This window comes from Lepidothrix coronata, unplaced genomic scaffold (genome assembly GCF_001604755.1).
Source record: "Lepidothrix coronata isolate B3197 unplaced genomic scaffold, Lepidothrix_coronata-1.0 Scaffold3, whole genome shotgun sequence".
Lineage (NCBI taxonomy): Eukaryota > Metazoa > Chordata > Aves > Passeriformes > Pipridae > Lepidothrix > Lepidothrix coronata.
In genome coordinates, this window is record NW_016690183.1 from 4,856,751 (window position 1) to 4,883,481 (window position 26,731).

The 26,731-nt window shown below is 34.3% G+C and overlaps 1 protein-coding gene across 10 annotated transcripts in view; it reads left to right on the forward strand.

Annotated features, from left to right (window-relative positions):
- LRRFIP2 (LRR binding FLII interacting protein 2) overlaps positions 1-26,436 on the forward strand; it is a 65,055-nt gene extending 38,619 nt beyond the window's left edge. For 3 of the 10 annotated variants that reach the window (XM_017821108.1, XM_017821106.1, XM_017821113.1), the window contains exons 4-16: positions 6,819-6,863; positions 7,514-7,627; positions 8,057-8,128; positions 13,197-13,367; positions 13,659-13,751; positions 15,806-15,898; positions 19,275-19,376; positions 19,628-19,760; positions 21,045-21,094; positions 22,536-22,656; positions 23,657-23,736; positions 24,635-24,739; positions 25,512-26,436. In XM_017821108.1, coding sequence (XP_017676597.1) covers positions 6,819-6,863; positions 7,514-7,627; positions 8,057-8,128; positions 13,197-13,367; positions 13,659-13,751; positions 15,806-15,898; positions 19,275-19,376; positions 19,628-19,760; positions 21,045-21,094; positions 22,536-22,656; positions 23,657-23,736; positions 24,635-24,739; positions 25,512-25,622 — 1,290 coding nt within the window. In that variant the 3' untranslated portion in view covers positions 25,623-26,436. Of the gene's footprint in view, positions 1-3,594; positions 4,577-6,818; positions 6,864-7,513; positions 7,628-8,056; positions 8,129-13,196; positions 13,368-13,658; positions 13,752-15,805; positions 15,899-19,274; positions 19,377-19,627; positions 19,761-21,044; positions 21,095-22,535; positions 22,657-23,656; positions 23,737-24,634; positions 24,740-25,511 lie in introns of those variants that run through there. The other 7 variants (XM_017821118.1, XM_017821138.1, XM_017821131.1 and 4 more) reach the window with 7 other exon arrangements.
- The last annotated feature ends 295 nt before the right edge of the window (positions 26,437-26,731 follow it).

Genomic DNA, 26,731 nt, shown 5'->3' on the forward strand with positions numbered 1-26,731 from the left:
TTATAGATATAAAAGTTAGTATTTAAATCTTTAGAACTTTTAGGGAATATAGAGTAATAGATTTAAAAAAATTATGTACACAGAAAAAGTGTTTCTGACTTTTTCTATTCTTCATGCTATAGTCGTCTGCTCTGTACAGTTATCCAGTGGCACCAACTAGGAGTTACAGGGTTAGTACAATGTAAAATCATATTTCACTTTTCTTTATGTGTTTCAATGGCCCACAGAAATATAAAATCACACTTTTCTTCATAGGTGTCTCCTTCTTTAAGCATTGGTTTCTTAAGAAGTATCAGTTTTTAAAGTATTTTAGTAGTTGCTGTGTTACTGTTCTTTTTACAGAGAAGCATAATGTTTCTGAATGCAGCAATGATGTTGAAGAACACTAGGGTTAGTAATAGTTAATCCAAGCATACTAAATAACAACCGCATGTATAATATTAAAGAAGTATTTGAAGAAGTTAAGCATTTGAATAGGAAAAGTCATTGTCAGGAGATTATTGAAATTTGTGATAAATACACTTTGAATACCTTTAAATAGGATGCCTTATTTAAATTTAATAAACATACAAAAATGCAATAGCGTGAAAACCCAATCTGCATCTCTACAAAATATAAAGTAGCTAGAAGTGCCATAAGAATAGCTAAGATAGCTCTACAAAAGGTTATCTTTAAAAGTGGCATGCATGCCTGAAACTTTGTCTTTTGCTGCCACAGTAGTTCAAATCCAAATTATACTCCATTTAGAGACATGCTAAACCTATGTAAAATATTGTCAAGTATTCTTATGAAGTATTTTTAAGTAGTTAGTGAGGTCTTGTTCTGCATTTTGATTGCAAATAGATAATTTACTTTTTTTGGCTTTGTGCATATTCTCGAGAAAACATTAGAAGATTCAGTGAGAGAACAAGACCATAGTGACTGCTATTACATATAGTTTTGATTATACATGTAATTCTATTTGCTGCTAGAGATCTCTTCATAGGTAGGAGCAAAGCAGCATGAAACTGTAAATTTTTTTCTTTTTAAATTGTGTTATACAGAACTGTTTTTATTGTCCACTGCATTAATTGATTTCAGCCTTGCACCTTTAAACACTCTCCTTCAGGAAAACCTGCATGGGTGAGCATAAAATAAAACTTATAAGTGTACAGCATAGCTTCAGTTCCCAGGGTGTGTTAAAACTTCTGAAGGCTTCAGAACCATTAAAACCAATTTGCAATTTAAGTATTTTATTTTCCTTTGTTTTATTATGCAGATAGTTAAGATCTGACTTTTTAAAACTATTTGACTAGTTTTCAAGGGAGTTCTTAGATCTATATTTCAAAATAGACATCCCTAGTAGCAATAGTAAATGCTGCTGAAAATCTTTAAAATTTGTTTATCCTTTCAAAAAGTATGATAATAACTGGATTAGATAAGATGAATTATGTGACAGTGCATAAGAATTACAGTGTATGAGTATGGCATGATAATTTCTGAGACTGGATATAAATGGTATTTCATTCCCTCTTTCTCAGGCCACATTGTGTGGTGATGGAACTCATATAGTTCTTACACTCTTAAGTGTAATAGGCTTTTGGTTGTTTCTTTCATTATCTTTGTTTTCTGTAGACAAAAATCTATGAAAATTGTGAAAATGTCCTTCATGACTTTTCTTTAGCCATCTGAATACAGTTATTCCTCAAGAGCAAGCTCAGTCCGAAGTAGTCCTGTGGTGAGCATTCCTCTTGCATGATTGGCTGAATGCTTTGATACTAACCAACAGTTATGAGTCTGTACACTGGGATTGTTTTACTGACCAACGCACAGACTTGATTTTTCAATTCCACATCAAAGAAATTTAATTTGTCAGACAGAGGTGTGATTTTTAGCAAGATGTAAAGTTTTAGCAGTAGGACTGTAAGCTGTAAAAGGAAGAAGGAATTTGGTATTTTAAACATCTTTTAAATTTTTGTAATCTATATAATTGGAAGCAACTGGTAACTGAAGTATAGTACATTGTCGGGGGTGCCACCCTATGTCATAGTTGGGGCAAGCACATGAAACTTACTTCAATACATGTGGAAAAGTCTCTTGGGAAGAGGACTAATGCAAACTTTGTTATATTATGCAGTAAGAAGTAGCTTGCTCATTTTTATGGTGACCGGGATTCAAAATTGAGAGAAATTAATTTCCGGATCTTTATTGTATTAAAAGTGTCCTTCCAAAGTTGGGGTATTGTGCTGCAAAGTGATTTTAAATAGTTTTACTTTGCTTCTGCCACCGAACAACTGTCTTAGTTTCATTGGTGCAGCTGCTCATTTGTCATGCTATCCAGAATAAAAAGTAGAATCAGCATTCTGGTCTGGGCTAAATTGAAATGTTCAGTCCTTTTTTAATCTTTCACATATTAACAGTGTTACAGATACTAAAAAAATAAAACCAGATTTTTCAGAAATGAATGTTTTTAGCTGCCACAGATGTCAGAGTGAATTTTTGAGGGTGAAGGAAAAAGGTATTTTTGCTGTTGCTTTATGAAGTTCCAAAACCTAAGAGGTATTAACATCCATTTGTAGTCTCTTGAACTGAGAAAATACTACTAGTCTCCTTAGTTTTTCTTAACACTGAGATTCATTTTTTGAAGTACACACTTTATAGATATATAGGAATATATATAATCAGATCTCATTATGCATGTGTTGTACCAATAATGCCAAGGTACCATTCACTCATACAAGTGAATGCTTAATAGAGTTCACAGTATTTGTTTAATGAAATAATCTTGCAAAGCAGATGAGGTAAAAATCTTAGGAATAATTACACATTCACTTTCTGCTATTTCTGTGGTTTGTGTTTTGGTTGCACTCTGGATAATGCGTTTAGAGTCAGCTTAGTACTCTTTGGGAATCAAAAGAGCAAGCAGCAGAGAAGATGGAAACAGAAAGCACTGGTGAGAAACTCCATCTTAGAATGTATCGGTTTTGATAAACCGATTGAGAAGAATATTAGAAGTACAAAAGGTGTAGAAGGAGGAACAGCGAGGTTTGTCAGATATACAAACTTTTTAACAGGACAGATAAGTGAATTTTGAATGAAATAGCACAGTGTTGTTATATATTGTAGCCCGAATTGTTGTTCTTTTGCTGTAATTATAATACATATATGAAGAATTCTGTTCAGCACATTTATACTTTGTGAAATGCAAGTGAAATAAGAAAGTTTAGCCAAATTTCCAACTATGAAAATTTATCTACTTTGTTACATTTTAAAAAATAAAGATATTATTTTAAGTGTAGATGTAGTTACAGCTGGAAGTTCATTGCCAGAGAAATAGAACATAACAGCAGTGGCAACAAATACAAATTCTGTAGCCCTAAACTTGCATAAGGAGCCAGGGGTTCATCAGCAAACTGTTTTAGGTATACCTGTTATACATGTAATATCTATATACATTTGCACAGAAGACACCTCACTGTCTTTTAATTGGAATGAGGCTACATGTACATCAAGTACAAAGAAATAATTTTTTTCAACAGTGAGAATTGGATAAGGACAGTATTTTCAAACTGTTCATATAAAGATTTTTCTCTCTTATAATCACTTTTAAAACTAAATATAATGTTCACTGTAACTTTCTGTCTTTTGAAGAAGATTATCAATACACTTATAATAAACCTACTCTTCTCATTAAATACTGTGTTTAATGTGCGTAATGTTTCTCAGTTGAATAATTCACTTGAATTCCCGTGGCAGTTGTAATTATTGTAATGTGATTAGATATATTTTGCCCTTTTTAACAATTGATGTGTAGCATTGGCATTTTTTTCCTCACCTTTTTAGGTGGCTGTCTGACATTCATCTTTGGGGAATAAGCTTGTCTTCTAATGTAAGATGTCTTAAAATTATGAATGAGAGGAAGCCCAGATCATATTCATATTCAACTAGCACTGTTGGGTTTGTGTTGATTTGAAAAAAAGACAGTATTTGTAGAGAAAAATAAGAATTTTTATTTATCAACTTCTGATTGTATTATCTGTCTTTATGATCTGCAAACTTTTTTAAAAGGTAATTTTTGTATTTGTGTTTGGCCCTAAATTAGTACTAAACCCTTTTGTATCTGATTGTATTTTTTTTTTATTACTCTAATTGAGAAAAATAATGCAATAATAAGTGTTCATTGTTTCTAGTTTTAGATTCGGTGAACTATTAAGAATAACAAATGTGAAGAGTGCTTAAAAACAATGCCTATGCTAAATATATCAATATGGCACAAATAAAATATATCAATGTGGCACACTTTTTATTCATTTAAAATAGCAAAAATCTTGAAGAATAATTAAAATTCTACAGATGTTAAACTGTTAGAAAAGCAAGAATAAATTGCAATAACAAAGATTTAAGTTAGGACTTTCTATTTGGGGTTTTTTTTGTTCATTCTATGGTGTCATCTTCAGTTGTCTTTCACCCTTCTGCTTATCTTTTAAAGTCCTCTGATTTTTCTGATCAAAGTGAAACTGCTGCTGACTATTTTAGTCGTTCCAACCGCAGGGGAAGCATTGTTTCTGATACAGATGATGGCCAAGGCCTGAATAGTGTGAGTGTAATGCTTGTTGTTACACTGTGGGGAATGCAGCAAACTTACTGACTATGGATTTTTTTTTTCATACTCTGAAAGAGTAAATACTGTAAAAGCATTCAGAGTTACTTCATTGAAAATAGGTTTATTGGGGGGTTGGGCCTGTTTTTTGTATGAAAATGTCTTGAGTGAATTTTTTTAAAAGCATGCTGCTTTACTTTAAAGGAGATGTTGCTTGTTGCTAGAAGCATGTGACAAGTGTAACACTTCACATTTTCTTCTGTGTGTGATAAGCTCAAGAATTTCTTAAAATGTAAAATGTTCGGGTTTTTTCTTATGAAAATTAACAGTGCTGGGGGGGGGGGAGTTGTTTACTTTTGGAATATTATTACTTGTTTGAGTGACAAAAGTACTTAAAACTGTTCCCACAGTGTTCATTCATCCAGTATGAGATCTTGTCAGGATCCATTACTGAAGCACTCCTTGTTGGCTATGCACTTGTACTCCATCCCAAGTCAATAGATCATGTTACAGGAAAATTATCGTGATGGTTTTCCTGTGCATGCCTTAGCCTGAACATTGTTTATACCAAACCTAGCTGCCTTCTCTTTCTTGCTGCTGTAAGTTCTAAAAGTTCTTGTTACTTGCAGTCAAAACTTTTCTCTTTAATAGTGTGGGGAAAAAAGGAAATTTCTGATCTTTTGTCTTTTGAAATAATGGTCAGAGTTAGCCCATGCACTAGGCAGAGAGGTTGCGAATACTGTGCTTATTTAGTTGAGCAGATGGAATGCTGTGTGGTGATCAGCAGCATGCAAGTGCTTGCTAAGGTGAGAGCCAAAGTCTTCATACCCTTACCAAGCAGTGAAACAAGGGCCAGCAGCCTTACACTGCAGTTTGTCAGTTCGGACTAGACACTGCAAGAAGCTCCACAATTAGATTAGTGTTGCACTCTGGTGGGTTACAACAAGACTGGTGAGACTTCGCTAGATTAAAGACAAAGCTGACTTGGATTCTGCTTTGAATGGGAGGCTGACAGCTGGAGTACTCCTGCAACAACTCTTTCTGTGACTTTGCATTTAGATGATATTTTAATACTGTTACAGTGCTATCTAACTTGTAATAATGCACATGATTTGTCATCTGTACATCCTCAAAGACAGATCGTTTCTCTAGCTTAAACTTTAGGGGTTTTTTCCATAATAAAGTTGATTTTATGAAATTAGCGCTCTGCTGAAAGAAAATGTGGAGGCTGAGACATGTATTTATGCTACCTTCTCAGTTGCTTTTATCATCATCATTATGTGTTATTGGATTCCAGATTTAGATATTTACTTAGATTAATCTAAACGTATACTTCAGATCAATTGGATTCTTCACATCATTTTATCATCTCAGTGGTGACAAATTTTGCAATTTACAATTTCAGTACATCATTGGAGATGGTGAATTTGTCCTCAAAAAGCAATGTTTCTTCTATAGAAACCACAATAGAAGGAAAAAGAAAGGTCTTATAAAGTAGCATTTGTTTCTGCTGGGATTGCAATGGACTTCAAAATCTCTTGTCCCTGGCCTAGGTGTTCTCAGAGAAGCAAGATGTTTCGGATACCATACTAAATACTTGTTTTGAAAATATGGAAACATGTCTAATTCCACCTATTTTGATTCATAGAAATGTAGAAAATGTTGAAATCTACAATATAATTTTGCAATAGCAGAGTTTCCTGAATAAGAAGGGGGTGTTGTAGTTCTTTTGCTTAGGCTTCAATACATAAAATATTAATTGAAATTATTTTGTAGGTTGCTATTAATTAGTACACTTTAGTTATGGGCTTTTACCTGATTCAGTTTTGCCCTGATGCAATTGCAGGTTTTACCAAAGAGATGGAAAGAACAAATGTGTTTTCTGTTAACTAGGACATTCACACTGCTGTCACTGACTGCCTGAAGTGTACTTGCATGAAGCTTTGTGTTTGTTCTGTCACCAAGTGTCGTAGTCACTACTCTGTTGAAATTTAAACATGGTTTTTGGTCAGTACCAGTAATGACTTTTAAAAAACTTTTAAAAAGGAGCTTCTGGTTTTTTCTTTACAAGCATTAATTTATTTTGCAGTTAATACTGTTTTTCCTGTCTTGATCTATGCTAATATCTGGAATTGTTTAGTTTTTTGGTTTTAAATATTTCTCAGTGTCTTTGAACAAAAGATGCTGATTCAGTAGTCCCTCATAGCAAAAGGTAATCACATTCTCTATTCTCTTTCAGCTGGAAGAAAAGAGTGAAAAATCACATTCAGAAATATTTTCAAGGGTAAGAGATCTTAATTTAAAAATTATTTAAAGTCATTGTTCACCCACAAGTTTATAATTTTTAAAATAGTTCAAAAAGTATAAATGCTGTGTATTTTTTAGCAGAGATATTTTTAGACATAATTTTTTTATCTCTCAAAATTAATGCTTTGTGTCTTTTATTTCCTGAGGAAAAAATTTTGTTGTTTAGTTTACTTACAGCCAGTAATAATTTTCTATGCAATTTATTTTTGTGTTAGAGATATTTATTAGGAAAGGCAAAATTTTAAGAGGCTGAGGCTATAAAAATCCATATGCTAGATTCTCACTGGAGACTTCCTTTTGAATCCTTGTTGACAGAAATTATAATGTTTAGTAATATTGTAAACTTCCACAGTAACTAACAGCCACCTTATGAGTGTCTTCTGGACAGATGACTCAAAATTCTAATGTTCTGATAAACTAGTAAGTCATCAAGGAGAAATCAGCATTTCACCAAGAAGAAACACAAGTGTTGGAAAATAATTATGGAAAACACTGTCTATAAACTAATGTTTAGAAAAACAAGAGAGAAAACTGTTCCATGACTGTGAAGAAATTTATAAAGAGTAATGGCAATAGTACCAGCTACAAGCATATGATTACTGATACAATGTTTTTTTCCTTTTTAAGCCCTCATCTCGCAATTCAATAAGTGTAACTCCTCTGAGTGGCAACTCGTCTAGAAGAGGAAGTGGAGATGGAAGCATTTTGGTGGATCCTGATGCCTCCCTCAGTGAATTACGGGTAAATTGCATTTTCAGATAATTTGGAGGTAGTTTTAAATAGCAGGATTTTTTTTTTTTAATACAGAACTTCTGTAATAATAAAAAGTTATGAGGATATAATTTTCAATCATGAGGGATTTCTTTATCTTGGTAATTTTATTTGTTGTGTTCATAAGTCTTTATGGTGCTAACAGTTTAGCTTATATTAAGATAAAACTATGTTTATGTCAAATTTCAAACAGTTCTGTCCTATTCGAGATGTCTTGGATTCGGGGATATAAACAAAATCTTAATTTCCATGAAGTTGTTGTGAATTAATTATAATTTCTGGGAATTATTTCAGGCTTTGTCATTTGACAGAAGAGAATGTTAAACCTTTTAATGCTTTTTTGACTATTAATTATTTCCCCATACTTCTTATGCAATGGTTCGTTCCTATGTCCTGCAGGATATCTATGATCTTAAGGACCAGATACACGATGTAGAAGGGAGATACATGCAGGGACTTAAAGAACTAAAGGTATCAGGGCTCCTCCCAGGCATGCATTCTGTATGGGTGTTTTTGGGTAGTGGAGTTATCACTGGTTTTGCTAACATATAGTGGCTTTACTAACAAATTTTTAAATTTCCTTAAAGCATGTATCTAACTTTTAATGCATATATAGCATCAGCTTAAAAATGTACATGAGGTGGTATATGTTCATTATTTGATTAATGTTAAAAGAGTATTAAACTTTAATGTTTATTTGTATATGGGTATTTCCTGGTAAGACTATGAGAGGTTCAATTTGTATTTTTTAGAGTTTTCTTAGCAAATAAATAGTTGTTCTAAATAATGACTTGGTATTGAATGGAGAACAAAAAAATGGGAGATAGTTATGGCAAAGAACATAAGAATTAGTATTCCAAGTTTCAGGAAATACTATGTCTTATAAAGCAAAGCCAAAGTAATAATTTTGACAGATGTGCTGAAATCAATTTGGGCAGGCGTATTGCTTGCAAGAGAAGATTAATTTTGTTTTAATCTTTTGCCATTAAGAAATTTTTTTTTTTATGTTTATGGTTTTGTGTTACCATTATGCTTGTCTAAATAGTAGGTTGATTTTTTCAACATTAGGTTAACGAATGTTAAGGAAAGTTTCCTGTCTGACCATCCAGGTACCACTCTGGCAATCACACTCCCATCACCTGAGACTTTCCCTGGTGGGACCGAAGCCCCTTCTCAGCTGGTGGCTCCACTGACTCCCCTCACACACCAGTGTCACTGTCAGACAGGGTTTCCTTACCAGCTCAGCCCCAGGTTTCCAATAGCAGAGTCCCAGATGTCTAGTTCCTTTAAGTAGTTTTATCATGGTGCAGCAACGCAAAACCAGCTCTAGCTGGGTGCCTTCGAGGAGGGACCCTGAACCAAGCAATCCCTGGGCAGCTGTCACAGTCTATGCCTGTGCTGATGCCACAGGTGCTTGTGCCCTTTGTTGTGCTCGTTGCTGGGAGGTCCAGCTCTTTCCCTCATGCAGGACTCAACCTGCAGCTTGCACTGCAGCCACACACCAAGCTACCTGCACTAAGTGTAGTCCCCCACATGAGATTTATCTGTATTTTGACTCGTTCGTACTAGTGTGTATGCTTTTCTTTTTTGAGTTTTCACACAGTTAACAGTGTAGCTAAATTAAAGTATGATTATTTTCACCTGCTCTGTGTTGAAGAAAACTGAATACAGCAAATGATGTGGCTTAAAAATCTCTTTCAGGATATTTGTTCTGTTCTCTTTCCCGTTATCTAATTGTGAATGGTTTCACATAAAAGTAAAGAGATCTTTCCATATTTGTTTTATATCCGCATATAGACTAAATTTAATGGATGCTTCTTGTACTAGAGCATATAACAGTATTTAGCAGCTTCCTTGAATTTCTTTGATTAAACAGTGTATTAGATGGTGTTGTAAAGAGAAAATATGTAATTTGAGCTGTTCAGCGTAGCAAAAATTATTACCTCTCTAGAGGATAAGTAACTTTGAATCTGATAGCCATATGCTCAGATGAAGTATGTTTTATTTTAATTATATTGCCATATGAATGTTAAAAATACTTCAAAGCACAATAGATTACAAGATTATTAGACATAGCTATGATTGAATGTAATGTGAGATTACTTCATATTTTTGGAGTGGATCTAACTCTCATGCTTTTGCATGTTTGCTAGCATCTCATGAGTACTGTTCTGAATCATTGCTGATGCATTGTTATTTATTGTAATCCATTACAGTTACCAAAGAGCAAAATGTGCAATAAACAGTAAGATCTTCATCTAAGCTTGGCTTTCAGAATTGAATTGCGTTTTGTGCTGTTGCTAATACTAAATAATGTGTTCCTAAGTTAATTTGCATTCCATAGAGATTCTTTCAGGAACCCTTCTTTTTGATTAGGAAGGTATTGCCTTTTCCTCAACTTGTGCTTTAGCAGTCTTGTCTTGTGTATTTTAGAAGAGGTACTACCATACCTCCATTTACACTGCTTTTAAGGGGATTGTTTTCAGTGGTTGAGTAACAGGTATTTTTAATCACACTACCTTCTGATCTCTCTGGTTGCCCATCCGTCATGCTGCTAAAAGTGTGAGCTTTACCTACAAATATGCTGGATGTCAACAGAATAAACTCTATTGTGGGTAGTTCTGATTTAGTTAGGTCTTCAAATCTTTTCATGTCTCAGTTTCATTCAGTTTTGTTGGTCTTTTCTATATTTCTTTGCATCAACTAGAAAGGAATCCTTTTTCCTTCCTCAAAATTTTTCTTTTATGCTGTTAACAGTGCACTCTCTTGATGTCTGTGGCATTGAATGATCTTGTTCTAGCCAAGCAGGCTAATTTTTATAGTCTTTTGACTTTACTGATAGAATTGTGGGTGGTATTTCTTCATAGCCTTAGGTTATATGCAGAGCCTTATCCATTTTCATTCTGGCCTGTTCCCACTGCTTCATCCTTAGAAGTCCCACTACCTCCTTAAAGTGTTTCAGAAATTATTTAAAATCCATATTATTTTTCATCAAACTGGAAGACTTCTGAAATTATGTGGAATTCTTGAACCACGGGAAGCATGTGTAATACTTAACTTGAAAAGAAGAAACAATTCCAAAGAAGTCTTTGCAATGTTCCGCTTTTTTTTAACTATCAGAGACTCTTAGACATAGCTTAGTTTCTCTCTCAGAAGCAGTTTTCACTTATTAGTCTCCAAATCAATTTATTCCTCTTCCATAACTGCAGATTCCACACCCTTTCCTCCCCCAAATTAATTTATTGATTACTGACATTTTAGTCCCATGTTTTAAGCCCCAGCCTAATCTTCTCTTTAGGGCTGGAGTCCTGGAGCATGTGGCATACAGTAAGAGGCTGAGACAATGGCCTTTGACCTTTGGAGGGTTGGTTGGCAGTATACAGATGCATGCCAGTCATTTTCAGTGTATCTTATAGGAGGCTATAGAGAATACAGGGCAGACACCTTTCTAAGGGAAATATGCAACAGACAAAAGTTGCATTGTTAAGAGCAGAAATTCCAATTAGAGCTCAAGAAAAAGACTTTACACAAGGAAGGCAAACCCTGGCACAGGTCACCCAACAAGATTCTGTGGTCTAGATCCCTGAAGATACTTAAAATGAACTGGAGATGAGGTGTGAGCAGCGTGATCTTGGTTGGCCCTGTTTAGTTAGGAGATTGGACCAGATGGCATTCAGAGATCTTTGCCAACCTAAAATACTACGTGACCCCAATTACCACATTCACAGAAACAATCAAATCAGATTTTTTTTCCTAGTTGTATTTTTTTGTTAAATTTCATGTCTCCCCATAAAATTACTATAGCATTCATTATAATCCTAGTATTTTTCTCTTTTTCCTCTAAAGTGGATTATTCTTTAAAGTCTTTGGAAGGTTTGCTGTCTCTAGCATTTTTTTTTGCCTATCTTTACATAACTGGTCACACTTACAGCACCACAAAAAATGTTTTCTCTGGGTTTAATCTTAAGAATTACTTGAAATGCATTTACGTGTATTATTTTCTTTTTTTCCTTTTATCCTGACTCATCTTTGCTGTTTGCTATTTATTGCTTCCCAGATGATAATGGTACCTTTCTTGTATTTTTCACAACTTAAACTGTTTTGTCTCTTCTGATCTGTGGTCTGTCTAGATATATCTTAAGTTACTGCTTCTGGGGTTTCTGAAAAACTGTATTTCTCCAGCAGAAAATTCTGGAATTCAGTGAATGAAATAGAAAGGTATAAAATACCTGTGATTATGATAAAATTATAAAAGGTAAAATACATACTTACAGGACAGCTTTGTCAAAATGGAGATTTACAACATGGAATAGGGTTTGGGGATAGGGGTATTTTTGCATTTCTTATAGCAGAATATTGAACCGTGACTTGGTATTTCTAAAAGAAGACATGAATATAATTCTGCAACAAAAATGTTTGCATAACTTTACTGTATAAGAGATAGCACTCTTCAGTGTTTACTTAAGAAACTTAGGTTGTTACTACCTTCTCCCTTAATATCTTAGTCCTAGTGCTCTGTTTTCTGGAAAACCCAAGCTTCATGCCCTTCCTGTGCTAGTATTTCTACTGTCATAATACAAATAATTAAAAATGGAGATTGTGCTACTTATACCTTCAAGGAACAGATTACATGAAATAATAGGAGATTTGTAGTAGGTCACAGATGTACTTCGTAAAGTGATTGGCTTGGTGGTTCTTTTTCAATTCTAAAATTAGGACTCTGTGAAAATCAATTTTATATTTTTAAAATCATACAATCATAGACCATGAAGGGGTTGGAATAGACCTAGAAGATCATCTAGTCTCAACCCCCATATAATGCTTATTGAAATAATTGCATGTGTAAAAGTGCCTGGAGTGATATTTGTTCTAAGTAGTTAAATGGTTGACATTTGTTACAGTACTGAAAAAAAAACCAGTAGGATAATTAAAAATAGGATAAAATGTTAAATGGGAGAGAATTGTGTAAGAGGGTATACAGCAAGACATATGTGCACCTTCAGGTAGAGAATCAAACATGTGAATCTTTACATGCCTTTTATTTTTTTAATCTTAGTAAGAAATATAAAGACAAAATATCTGCTTAAACAGAGAATCCTTATTACTGAAATAATGTGACTATCTTAAAACTTTGACTCTAAGGTAATAGAGCACTACTTAAATAATGAGCATTAAGTTAAAGCTACTCTTGGAAATATTTTTGTGATCTCTTGTAGTGATTTAATTGTCTGAGTTCTCTCTGTCAGTTTTTTTGCCTCATTCTGAAGTGTTTTCTCCTGCATGCCTTGAAAATATTATAAAGCTGTCATACTACTACTGTATCCCTGTGAGTTAAGTTGTGAAGGTGGCAGAATAGAAAATGCCAGTGAATATTATCTTATATTTTTCATGCTTTTGTAATGATAACTTTTCATTGCTATGTATGACCTAACTTGAATAATGGAAATTGAACTGTGACTTGATATATCTAAAGGGAATATTTTAACATTATAACTGTATCAAAAAGTTAGACTAATATAAACCTTTCTGCTATCTATAGGATTCGCTAGCTGAAGTAGAAGAGAAGTACAAGAAAGCTATGGTTTCCAATGCTCAACTAGACAATGAGAAAAACAACTTGGTTTACCAAGTGGATACTTTAAAGGACGTTATTGAGGAAAAAGAAGAACAGATAGCAGAGTTCTATAGGGAGAATGAAGAGAAGTCAAAGGTATTTTTTTTTCTAATTATAAATGATAGAATTCTGGACTACTTAGTAAGAACAGTTGAAAACTTTCAAATTAGCTTTTCTTGTTAATATCACGCTTAAGCCTTTATAGCATCTTTTCTCTCTCCTCTACATTTAATGAAATAAAATCTTCCATGTCATATCTGGAGAACTTACCTGAAACACTGATTCAGTGATATTTTTTTAACACCTAGGTAGGTAGAATTTCTCAAATTGTTGCATATTTCTTACTTAACTCAAAAGAAGTATAAATAATTTATTTATTTAATATAGGAATTGGAAAGACAGAAACACACCTGCAATGTTCTGCAGCATAAGCTGGATGAACTAAAAGAGGGCCTTCGACAGAGAGATGAACTGATAGAGGTATGTTCATATGAGATAGTGTATGATAGAACTTATGCAAATAAATATGGTGTAAGCTTTGAATGGGAACAGCCGTCATATACAAAACAGGATTGAATACTATCTTGCATTTTTAAGAAAGAATTTATCTTGTTTTAGTGGGTAGAATTTAAGCTACTAATCTCCCTAAATTTATAAAGTTGAAGATGTCTCTGCAAGGTTTTCAAATATGTTACATCTTGTAACATGCTTAATTCTTGTGCGAGTTGTGGTTCTCTCATGAATGTTCCTAGTATCTTTCTTTGTTCTGAGGACAGAACTAGTGTTTGTATGGCCAAAATCTTTTTCCATATCTAGAAGTTCTGATGCGTGGATAATACCAAATGTTATTCTTTGCCTTTCCCAAAAGTTTCCATTTCAGTTATTTCAGATTTTTGTGAACATCAGCCACTGCAGTTTGCAGTATTGACTGCTTGTTTGCTTACTAGGGAAACATAAATATAGCAACACTGGTCAGCATGTTATTGGGTCATAACCATGTTGCTGGGTGTGCGGTATGTTCTTTTCCCCTCTCACCCTGTTCTTTTTCCCTTTTGCCCTTCTGGGAACAAATCCCTAAAATCCCAGACTTATTATCAGTCTTTCATTTTAAAATGGTCCACAAAAACATACATGTATAGTCATACATGTATATACATATCTATATATGTATAGTCAAGAGTTTGTGGGTGTCCATTTCCCAATGATTTTAGTAAAAACATTGAAAGTTGTAGTTCAGTTAGTACATCATTTTCCCACTGCCCTTTGATTTTAATAAAAATTGATGGTTTTTAAGTGTATGGGCCAAAGTTTCCACTATCTGATTTTCAAAAGTTATGTAATATTTCACTGATCCTTTATTTCCTCACTATGTTCTTGTGCTCTCTGGAGTACAGTAACTCCAAAAGACTTCTGAAACGTCCCAGTTCTGTTTTGAAAGTAATATGCATCATGAACTGGAGCTGATATGATTTACTAGAAGAAGAAAAGGAATAAGATTAGCCTAAGTTATCAGCATTTTGAGTCACATAAATGCTGACAAGCAAAAAAACCATAGAAAATTCGGGTTGTAGCTTTGTTACCTGCTCTAGATTATCTTTGACTTCACTGAGAATTAAAAATTAAGTTTATATGATCTTGTTTGGGTTTTTGTTATGTTTTGGTGGGTTTTAAGTATACTAATCAAGAATATGCAGTAGGTTTACCTGGAATGTTTGCTTTGGTAGAATGTAGCATGTGTTGAATATTCACAAATGCATTCAGTCTCTTCAAAGATTTGACCCATATTTACCACTTATTTGAGCAATTTCTCCATCTATCAACACTAACAGAAAATCTAGCTGAAACCGTGTAGCTTTTTGCAGAAAGACATTGCCTTCCATTCCCAGATGTATAATCAAGTTCACTCGTTAAGAGAGAAAACAATGGTCTCTAGCCCTAGAAATTCTTATGACATCACACCTAAGAATTCTAGTTACGTTTGCAGGACAAGCAGCAAAATACAGTGATAGTCAGCTAAAAAAAATTGGACCACGCTCGATATGTATTCATATAGTATCAGAAAGCAGTATAAGCAGCTGTCTTTTGCTTCCTGGATGCTTAATTCAAACTCTCTATACTTTCAAGAAGATTTTTTTTATTTTGTAAAACATTAATAAAACCACTTGTTAATATTAGTTTTCACTTCCAAAGGGGACTTGAAGATGTTTAGAAATTACAACCAGGGTAATTGTATTTCAATAGAAAGGATGTTATCCCCAGACTGCAGTGGGGACAATTACTAAAGAAAAGTAGCTCTAGCTGCATTAGATTCTCCCATCAACACTGATTGAATAAAATTAATTACCATTCTCTTGCATGAATTCATAAGAAATATATTACGTTAAACTGCATACTGTTTCTGTAAATTCATGCCCATAAACTCTTTGGTTGACTTTTATTACTTAATTTCCTTTATCTATTTGAATGTTTGTTTTTTTTCCCATTTCCTTACTTCTCTTTCCTCTTTTGTTCTTCCCTCATCCTATTTACTGCAGGAGAACCAACGTATGCAGGAGAATATAGACTCCATAACCAAAGAGGTGTTTGATCTCCAGGAGACAATTAATTGGAAAGATAAAAAAATAGGGGTATGAATCAAATATGGGAGGAAAGGTATTTTTTTTAATTTAGAAGTAGATGGATGCCCCCTGCACCCCGAGGAATGCTGTGCGCTCCAAAGAAATTAAGGCCACTCCCAATTTAAATGTATAAAATGTTTTGCAGTCTTTCTCATCTTTAGAAAGTTGGCTATACTTCATCTTTACTTGCATGATGATGAATAATGGTAATTAAATCTATAAGATAAACTGTTGCACGTACAATTTTATAATTTTTTACAAAATATTTAATGGCGTGCCTAGTGCTAAAAAATATGATCTTGAGTTGACTTCTGTAGCCAACTTGCGCATTCCTGTATTGCACTTCTGATCCTTCCAGAACTGTTAGGCTTGGATGCAACACTGAATCAAGCCAGTTTTGTGATACCATACACTAAATGCCAGAGGTACCAACTATTGGAATTAAGAGTTGGAATCTAAACAATAGTTGTGCAGGAGCTTTTGAGGATCATCTGTAGGGTTTCTGTATAGGAAGGAAGGTGGTACAGGAAGAACTACGCTGATACTCACTGTGCAGCTAATGTAGGTCAGGCAGGGTTTGTCAGCTTTGCTTCTGGGCAGCACAGAAGTCACAGAACTGTCTGAGTCAGTCTGATCCTTGGTGATAACTACATGGCTCTGAACTCCTGGCTTCTCTGGGCCACAAGTAGATTGCCTGGAGGCGACGGGGAGTTAATTGGAAAGCCTCTAGAAAGAAATTATCTGCATCTTAGCAACTCCAGGGTCATTTCTCTCTAACTGAATTTTACACCAGATTTCAATATATGCAGATTTTTTTGAAAATTGTTTTATTTGCTGGAGTTCAAGTCCTTTTGAAAAGTTATCTTTTAACTCACGGTGCCCAGTTCACAAGCACCCTGCTATACTGTCTTATATTTATTTCATATTTCAGTCTTTCAATCCATATTGCGATATTCTTTTCCATCATTAAAAAATTTCAACATTCTTAAGTTTTTCTGGACATTCTTCTGAAAGCTTTTTTATCTTAAATTTACCATATTTTTCCCATACTTACTTTTCACATTTGTATACCGGACTGTCTCAATTTATACAATATTTTTGTGCTCTTTCAAATACATTACCAGAATTAGTAGAGAGCATATGTAATGTTCAAAATATAGTTACCGACTACTTTTTTTTTTAACTATCTCAGGATTGAAATCTCTAAGTTATGCAAATGTAAAAACATTGCTCTTCTCTTTCCCACATCTGTAAACCTTGACATACTTTTCATAGCTCAGTTTTTGAGTCTTTCTCCCTGCTATGGAGCAGTTGTGCTAATTTTTACTCTATTCCAGCTTCAGAGATCTCTGAGAAGCTTCACAATGTAGTTTATAACTAGAATTGTAATGTAGTTTTACAATGTATGCAAAACTTTTGCTGTCTCAGAGAAAGAAAGGGAGGCAAACAGAACAAAGATAGCATGAGTTGCTTTTACACCTGCCTTCTTATGTTGTCCTGTTTCTACAGTGTTTGAAATTTGCAGTTGTATTTGATCTTAAATTAGATCAGTTTGAGGACACTGGACTATAGCTTCAGATTATTTTCCTGAAATATACAGCTATTTTACTGTTTGGTGGGTCCAAATTGTACAAGTATTTCCAATTTGAAATTAGTAATGGCAATTCTTGAGTTTGGTATAGATTTCATGGAGATTTTTGGAAAATTCAGAAAATAAGACCCCAGACAAATCTGCTTTCTGCCACATGATTTTACTCACACTGGTATGTTAAAACATGCCCATAGAGCTTAGTTGTTCGATTTTTATCCCCTGCCCAATAGAGGAATGGCAAAAGTAGATTTCTTACAAAATCCGTGTCATATTACATTAACCCTTGAGCATACAAACACTAGGATTTTTACTAAAGTTTTCCAACACTGAATAATGATTATTAAGTTCTCCATACAGTAGAGATGTATAGTGATGTCAGTTTCACTTCCTTCCCCATCAGAATTTTCCAATTTCCAACACCTGTGCATTAGGGGGTGAGGTTTGAAACATTTTTTGGGAAGGTCAGCATCATCACAGGACACTGTCAAGGACACAGGATCTGTGTCTGTAATGTGATTCTGGGCCTCTGTGTCCATTCTCTCAAGCGGGTGAGCTTACTTTCCCCTGTGTCTATGCCACTAATTTTTGAAAATAACAAAGATGTATGTATTTTTTAAGTGGAACTCAAAATGATGTCATGATTAAGGTTCTTCACACTATTTGTGATGTAGTTAGAGATCTAGAGTGTATTAGGAAATAATAGAACATCTTACGAATTCTTAAACTAAGATGTGACAGCTAATGTTTTCACACATGTTGAATTCTGTATTTTAAATGTTAAATTTACATGATAATAAACCAAGTGCATCAGCACTTTTTCAAAATTTTCTGTTGAAATTGAGTAATGCATTGAAAAATTTCTCTAGTATACAGATTCTAGATGATTATTAGAATTCAGCATACTGCAGTTATGCATTACAGTACAAAAGTATACACCTTCATTTCTTTCTTGGTATCAGTCCATTCCTAAACGTTCACGCATAACATAAGGTTTAGTGGAATAATTTTCTTGGCAAACTGTGTGTATGCTTTTGCAGTTGCTGTATGATGAGGATTATTTGTAATGCAGGTAGTATTGAATTTGAATAGAACACTGCAATGTTACCCAGTCAAGTGAAAGTGTCCGATTAACTGCCAGGTAACACAGCTGCAGCATAGGTAGGCAAACCTACCTACATCCATACTGCACTTTTAACTGCCATACTTTTTTGTGCTAAAATAGCGATACTAGAGTTTGCTGCCATTTTTTCTCTAAAACCAAGTGCTTTAGTTTTAGTAAAGAGTGGTTTTAACCCTTAAGCAACTAGTAAATAGGCTAGTATTTGTACGTGGATAAATCCAAAGTCTTTTATGATGTACGGTGTCTACTTCTGGACCCTATAAAAGGTAAAGAAATTAGTTCAATAGATGGAATGTTTTAGGATCTTTTTCTCTTGAGTGTCAGAAATTTTTATTTCTGGCCACAGAGTGCCTGTATCAAGAAGAATTACTTACTTTTTTGGTATTCAATTTAGTTTATAAAAATTTACCAAAAGTAGATTTCACTAGATAAAAATCTCTTATAGAATCTATTAAGACTTGCCTGAAAAAAAAAAAAGAAGACAAATGCAGCATGAAGCTAAATATGCTAAATAAGCAGTTTTCAGAGATATATATTAATATATATTTTAAAAACCGTTTTAATTTCTTCACTTTTATGGAGCTCTTTGTATTTACTTGTAGAAAATCTCTCTACTGTCTGTCATATGCTTTTTCTCTGTGCCATTCTTTTTCTTGCTATCTGCCTGAGCCCAGGCCCTAGAAAGACAGAAAGATTACTTTGACTGCATTAAGAATGAGCGAGATGAGCTCAGAGAGGAGTTGGCTGACCTGAAGGAAACAATGAAGAGAGGAGAGGTATGTTGGTAGTAGTTACTTTACAGTAACAAATCCAAGAATAGAGCATGAAATCAAGGTCAGTGAAAAAGAGGAAGAATGGTTACTATTCTTGTGGAGTCTGAAAACCTGACCTTAGGGTAGAGTAAGTGGTTGATTTCATTGTAGCTGTTTCAATTAACTTTAAAAGCTCTTAAAAAACTTTTCTGTTGATTTATATTTTATCATTTTTCTTGCATGAGTAGGTTTTTTTCTTTCTTTTGTATTTTTAGAAACATGGATTAGTTATAATTCCAGATGGCACACCAAATGGTGATGTAAACCATGAATCGGTGGTTGGTGCAATAACAGTTGTATCACAAGAAGCTGCTCAAGTCCTGGAATCTGCAGGAGAAGGACCACTGGGTAAAAATATCCTGACATACTTTATGGAGTGTTAGAGGTCTTTGTTTCCCTTCTGTTCACTCTGTGTGTGATTTACAGCTGCAGAAAGATACCTGTGATGCTTCTGTAATACATACTTACACAACTTTGAAGATTGATTTATTTTAGTTTTTTGCTTACACTGAGTAAAAAGATAGATGTTATATTTTGAGAAAGAAAAAATAATAGGCATTTGTATGTTTGAAATGGATTAGTTCTCTTGGTCCAGTTTCTGGTTTATTACTCTCAGAAAACATCTTGCCTAAAAGTGTAGTCTTTTGTATTAGTATATTTTCCATTGTGTTTCATAAAGATAATTCTTCAGAACTGTGTATAATCAATGAAAGAACAGCAAGTGCAGTCTTCCATCACATTCATTAGAAAAAGAAGTTTTAAAAACATTCAAAAAATGACAGGGACAACAAAAAGGTACATATTGGGGGGGGGTAATTACTTTAACTTGCTTTTATCCTTAGGTTGAACAAGTTGTTGTATGCATAGTCAATCCACTGTAATACTCTGTTAACATGTGAAGGAACATCTCTATATACTTCGAATATATTTGTGCATAATAGATAATGGTTACATATTTTTGTATTGACAGAAATTAGACTTGATACATATTTCTGCTCTGGCTCCTCATAGGGAAATACAAATGTCGTTATGCTTTGTTTCTGTCAAAGTTATAATTTCTAAGGGAGCTGCTCTAATCTTAGCATGGTGTTGCTTGACAGACTGTTTTGTAGGCATTACTGATCTTCTAATTAGAGATATTCCCTCATTCCCTTGGGTCCTTTCCCAAGTAATTTTTTCATGATTTGAGAACACTTTTTACAAACTTTCTAAACATATGGGGGAGCTTAGTGGCTTCTCTGAAGAGACAGCAACCTCTGAATGAGACAGGAAAAAGAGTATAAAATCAGAAGAAACTGTTGTTGGAAATGGCTGCTCTAGATATCAGGACAATATATTTTAGTATTATTTTTAGTATTAAAAAATATCCTCAGTTTTTAATTTACTTTGAAGATTTACTAAACCCAGAGGTCTTGCTTTTAGAATTGTTATACTAATACACAGTGTGAATGAAATATTTTTCCACTTTTACTAATTGAAGGTTAGTGTGTTATTAGTGAGATATCAAAGTTTTATGGTCCCAGGGCTATTAGCTTTGAAGAGCATTTTATTTGAAATAGAACAAAAAGTTTTGAAAAACATGTTCTTATTCTCAGGTTTTTCTGATTTTTAATCGGGTTCTTTGGTTTTTAGATATCAGGCTACGAAAACTGGCTGGAGAAAAGGAGGAATTATTGTCCCAGGTAAAATAAGCTATTCATTTCAAAAATAGCCTTTTGTGTATCCTTTTGCAGACTAATAATGTATTAGTAATAAACACATATTAAGCACCAGAAGTGCTTAATCAAATACGTAGGCACTAAAGCAAAATAAAATACTCAACTTCTTACCTCATTGGCTACCAGGAATTAGCAGCTCCTCTCATTAGTGTCCTTATCCATATGACTTTGATCTTGGTTGTTAAAGAAACCTCGTTTCGGTAACTGTTAGCTGAAATCTAACTTGCTGCTGACTCTACTATTAGTGCATGTGCTTAAAGCTCTTTTGTCTTATGTGGAAATACTAAAGTCAGTAAAATTACATTGTCGTAAGCTCAAGTGGCACTTTCTTCAAAATCGCTAAGTGATACTATTTCATTGATCATTTTAGTTACTCAGATCGAAAATTCATATTATCAAAGTAGTTGTACTTTAATACAGTACAGTATTGAAAAGAGAGGGCTCAAGAAAATATGTTGACATTGAGCAATTGTTAAGAATACCATAGTGTTGGTGCTTCTAGTTGAAGACATTGCAAATTTAAACTTGTGTTGTGAACATTTGTTTTTGCAATTAATGTACCTTAATTATAGTATAGATGCTTGGTTTGGAATGTCAATAAATTATAGTATTAAATATAAGTACATAAATATGTATGTGTATATTTTTCACTGTATAATAGTAAAAATCACTGATCATGTATTTGATTTGTATCATGAATGAGAGTTTTGCAAGTATAACTTCCATACTGCTAAATCTGTAGGGCAATATTTTTATGAGAGTGTCAAAAAGGTAGTTCCCCCTTCTTTAATAAACTCAGTACAGAGTGGACATAGCTGAGAAATCTGTGTTCCCTGACTAGTGGAAAAATCACAAGACAGCTGCTGTAGCATGAAATGGAACTGTTTAAAACTAATGTGCGCTACAGACTTGCCTAGGACCACTGTTTCCAGGTGGAGTATGAGAGAGGATCTCCAAAAAAAGCGGTGGATTATTGTCTCTGTAAACTCACCAAGATATTGTTCAAGATTTTCATGCATATTTAGAATGGAAAAGATATGCAGTAGAAGAAATCCATAAACAGAGTTTAACGCCATCTACTCCTCTGAAAAGTGAGCCCTGTTAGTTACTGGGTGCTCCTGCACTGTGCAGACATCCTGGCAGCACTGATCAAACTGTTGGGTTTGGGTTGTGCATTGATATGCAGAGGGTAACTCCCCAGTGATGGGGATGGAGGGCTGCAGCCACAGGCCTCAGGGACTGGCTTCCCTTCCTCTTCTGCATGGCTCTGCTACTTTTGCTTACAGTACCTTCTCAGCCAGTGGCATCTCAGGACTGCTTTGCCTTTTTACCATTGAACATTTAGATACACAACTACTGAACTTCAGGAAGTCTCCTTTTCACATAAGAACACTTCCTTTTCCAGGTTAGAAAACTGAAGATGCAGTTAGAAGAAGAACGACAGAAGTATTCTAAAAGTGATGGCATGAATCCAGATATCATAGGCTTAGAGAATGGTTCTGACTTGCAGCTAATTGAATTGCAAAGTAGGTATATGGTTACTGTTCAAAGTTATTTTTCCTGCAGAGAGGAAACAGACCTTTCCACTCCTTTTGTTGTGCAGTAGTAGTATTGTGAATTAATATATTGTTGAGCAGATAGGTTTTTGTTGGTATATGTCCTTGCATGGAATTTCTCACTGCAGAATAGCTTAAAAATCTGCCTCTTTCAGTGTTGAATAACTACATTCTAGGAAGTTATTTTTCAGTTGATAACTTTGCCTAGAGTGGGTGCCACTACTCGAATAATTTCAATTTTTAGACAATAGAATTTCACCTGGGATTTTTAAAATGAATTCTACCTAATTTATTTGTTGAATCTTTGATACAGAAACTTAATCTAGAAGACTATTGTCTTGAAGCAAAACATGAAAATTTATTTAATGCGATACTCAGTTTTGCTTCATAGAAGCACTAAGCTACTTTCCATTTCAAGCAAACTATTTCTTCAACTGAAAACTTGACTTGTTTGACAGATTGTCGTTTAATATGTTTGTGTCAATGAACATGAACAAAGTACTGGCAATGTCAGGGCTCAGATGTAACACCAAAATAATTTGTAAAGAGCCATGGAGTTTGTCTCTAAGGTTCACGCCTTGTGCTCCTTATGATTCGAATATTATTACAGATGTCTAAGGTAAATGCTGTTGGTATTATGTCTATTGTGGTCTGATCCATTTTGCAGTGTGTGTTAGTTATTGTGTTCTCTTTTTTAAGGAATGAGTTTGCTGTGTGTTCTAAAAGGTGTGTATCTCATCAATACATCTAAAATTTAGTGCACACTCTTACAGAAACAGTTGTGTTCTGTAACAGGAAGATTATTTCTTTTCCATACTCTCAAAGATTTCTGAAAGAACATTTACCTCTTTGCAATCCTGTATTCCAGGCTACTCAATAAAATGGTCTTATTAATGAATTTTAATTAAAAGGGAATCTGCTAGTTTAGAGAGTTGCTTTGACTGTCATATTCATGTCAATTTTTGTCTAGGAGATGCCAACAGACAAATTAGTGAATACAAATTTAAGCTTTCAAAAGCTGAACAAGATATAACTACTTTGGAACAAAATGTAAGTGTGTCTTTCTTCATGTTTGTTATTGTTACACTTAATCTGCACACTTTGACAATACTTTTTTCAACAAAAACTATGAAAACATATTTCATAATTTGATTTGTTGTTTGATCTTCAGTTTGCACAGAAGGGCACTACATTTTTTTATAGTTCCTGCAATTCAATACTTGTGCAGTCTAACTGTAAGAGAAAATCTACAGAGATGCTGAACTGTAATATCATGTTATTGACTTAAAATTATGAAGTGTGAGAGACACATGTATGAAAAGAACCTCTTGAATTTCAGAGAGTAAATTGTATACCTTACATAGTATTTACAACTTTCTTTCAAGTAATTAAGTTACATAAATTGATTTTTTTGAACTGGTAGCTTCAGTTCCTCTGTATGTTCTGCCATACTTATGTATTTTAGGAAATTGACTCCAGATTATTACGAAAAATCACATAATTTGAATCACAGATGCATAGCTTTTCCCTTTTGCACAGATGCAGGCTACTACCCTGTCATGTGGATTTGGGGGCAGCAGGGAGCTGTAAATAGAACAATTCAATGAGTGGGTTTTAACACCTCCAGATTGCAATCACTATTTGTCTTGAGCTCCCTCCTTACTACTGAACTTTGTGCTTGGGCTCAAGACTTTTTTTATCGTGTCCTGATAATAGTTCACAGTCTCCTTTCTACTTTGCACCTCCTTATATGGTTTCTGGCTTTCAACTTTTCAGCTTTTGTTTTTAATCCCCATGTTTCCCAATTCTTTATTTTTCTTGTTCCAACTCTGCTTAGTTTTTTAACCTTCTGTGTCTTCTCAGCTGTGTCCTGACAGGAACAGTTGGTGGCAGGCGAGCTCCAGGTGAAACGCCTGAGTAGTCATTCCTGTCTTGTTTATGTTTGCAGATTGGACGACTTGAGGGGCAGGTTGCAAGGTATAAAAATGCAGCAGAAAATGCAGAAAAAGTAGAAGACGAACTCAAAGCTGAAAAGAGGAAGCTTCAGCGAGAGGTAACTGACTTGATTTCCTTTTCAGCTGTATGCTCCTTTCAGTCTCGAACTGCTATGTCTTTTGCCTCCAAGCTTTGTTTTTTTGTAATCTTTGGTTGCAGCTTTTAAGTGTTTTTTGAGATGACCTTCAAGTCTCTGTGTTGCATTCAGAAGACAACTGTAGCACGTAAAAATAATACTAACTACAATTCAACTACTGCTGTTCTTTCTTGAAAGGAAGGATCTAAGTTGTATTTTTTTCTGAATCTGATAACTTGTAATATTTTAAAGTAATCCTTCTACAGAAATTACTGGGGAGATGGATGGTCCCTATGTCAAGTGACAGCCTGTTAATTATCCAGCATGCACCTCACAGGATACTGGAAAGAAGCTGTATTTAATTGAGCTGTTGATCATGCTTGCTTAAGGGCTGCTGCATGACCAGTGTGATGCATGCTACCTATGGGAATACATACCTGTATGCAAGTAATAATGGTAAAGAGGACTTTACCTTGTTCTAGGTAAATTACTTTCATTTAATGGGAAGTTGCAGGCACCTAGTTCTTTTGGAATGAATACATGTTTTATGTTTCAGTTGCTTCACAATTATTTTTAACAGTTTAATTCTGGTTCATCTGCCTGCAATAACAAAACCGTTATGTCTTAACTTCTGTGGCACTCTTATAAAGTGTATAATGCTCGTATTCCTGACTAATTTCCTCTTGCAAAGCTTGAGAACAGCAGAAAGACCAAATAAACTAAAGTGATCATAATTTTTGTTTTCATTTTATAGTTAAGAACAGCACTGGATAAGATAGAAGAGATGGAGATGACCAATAGCCATTTAATGAAAAGGCTGGAGAAGATGAAGGCAAATAGGACTGCGCTTTTATCTCAACAGTGAAGTTGGAAATTGAAAATACAATGCACTGCGCCTTGAAAACTAGCCCCTAGGTTGTTTATAAATACAGACTTTCATTGGCACAAACTATTTAAACACTGAGCTGTTCACTGATGGTTTAGTTTCATAATTAAATTACATACTTTTTGTAACTTATGAGAGAAAGAAAGGTAGTTTGAATTCCTATGTGAATTACAGCAATTTTTCAGTAGCATTTGATTCTAGAGTCAAAGATGGAGCACAATGCTGTATGTTTGACTTAGTGATAGAAAATATTTTTACAACTGTGGAATCAAGTTTACTCACGATCTCCCTTGGCTGCTTTAATGATGCTTGATGCTCAGAGACAGCTGCATGAATTCAAGAAGACACTGTATAACTGTACTACAAAACTAACATGTATTTGCTTGACATCACACAGCACAAGTGCCTTTTATCCGGTGCAATTTAGACTTCATTGTTGAAATAGCCTTTGAAAACAGATAGCATTTTATTTTAAGATACATTTGGGGTATTCACTAAACTTTATACATTTTGAAAATACATTTTTGTAAAATATTTAAATTTGTAAGAAAAAAATAGGGACTGTATATAAAAATCTGCTTTTTTTGCATGGGCACATCTGAGTTCTAGGTAATTTTGTCAAATAATAGCCCCTAATACTCTTAGTATTAAGAGTGCAGATTTAAAAGCTTATGTTGTGCACCATCAAATTATATGTCATCTGCTTAAGTGTGAATTGAAATTTTATGGTGGGAGGAAGGGGGTGGGAAATGTGGCTAAGGAATTTATTAAATGGACACTTTACTGACCAAAACCAGATGTTCTGTGTTTTCTTTTAAATACCCAGATACTAACAGGACAGAGCAAAATCTTTGTGGAATAGTAAAATCTGATATCCATTTTCTTAAGAAATGTCTTTTTTACTTAGAAGTAGTGAGTTTGAATTTATTTTTTATTTCTTAACCTAGTCTGCTACTGCTTGACAGTACTGCCGTGGAAGAGAGGGACAGTACAAGGAAGGAGGTGCTTTCTGGAATCTTGTGGGGTTTGTCCGTAACCTACTCCCTGTGGACAGCGAATACTATTTAGAACTTCCATGGTTCAAGCTG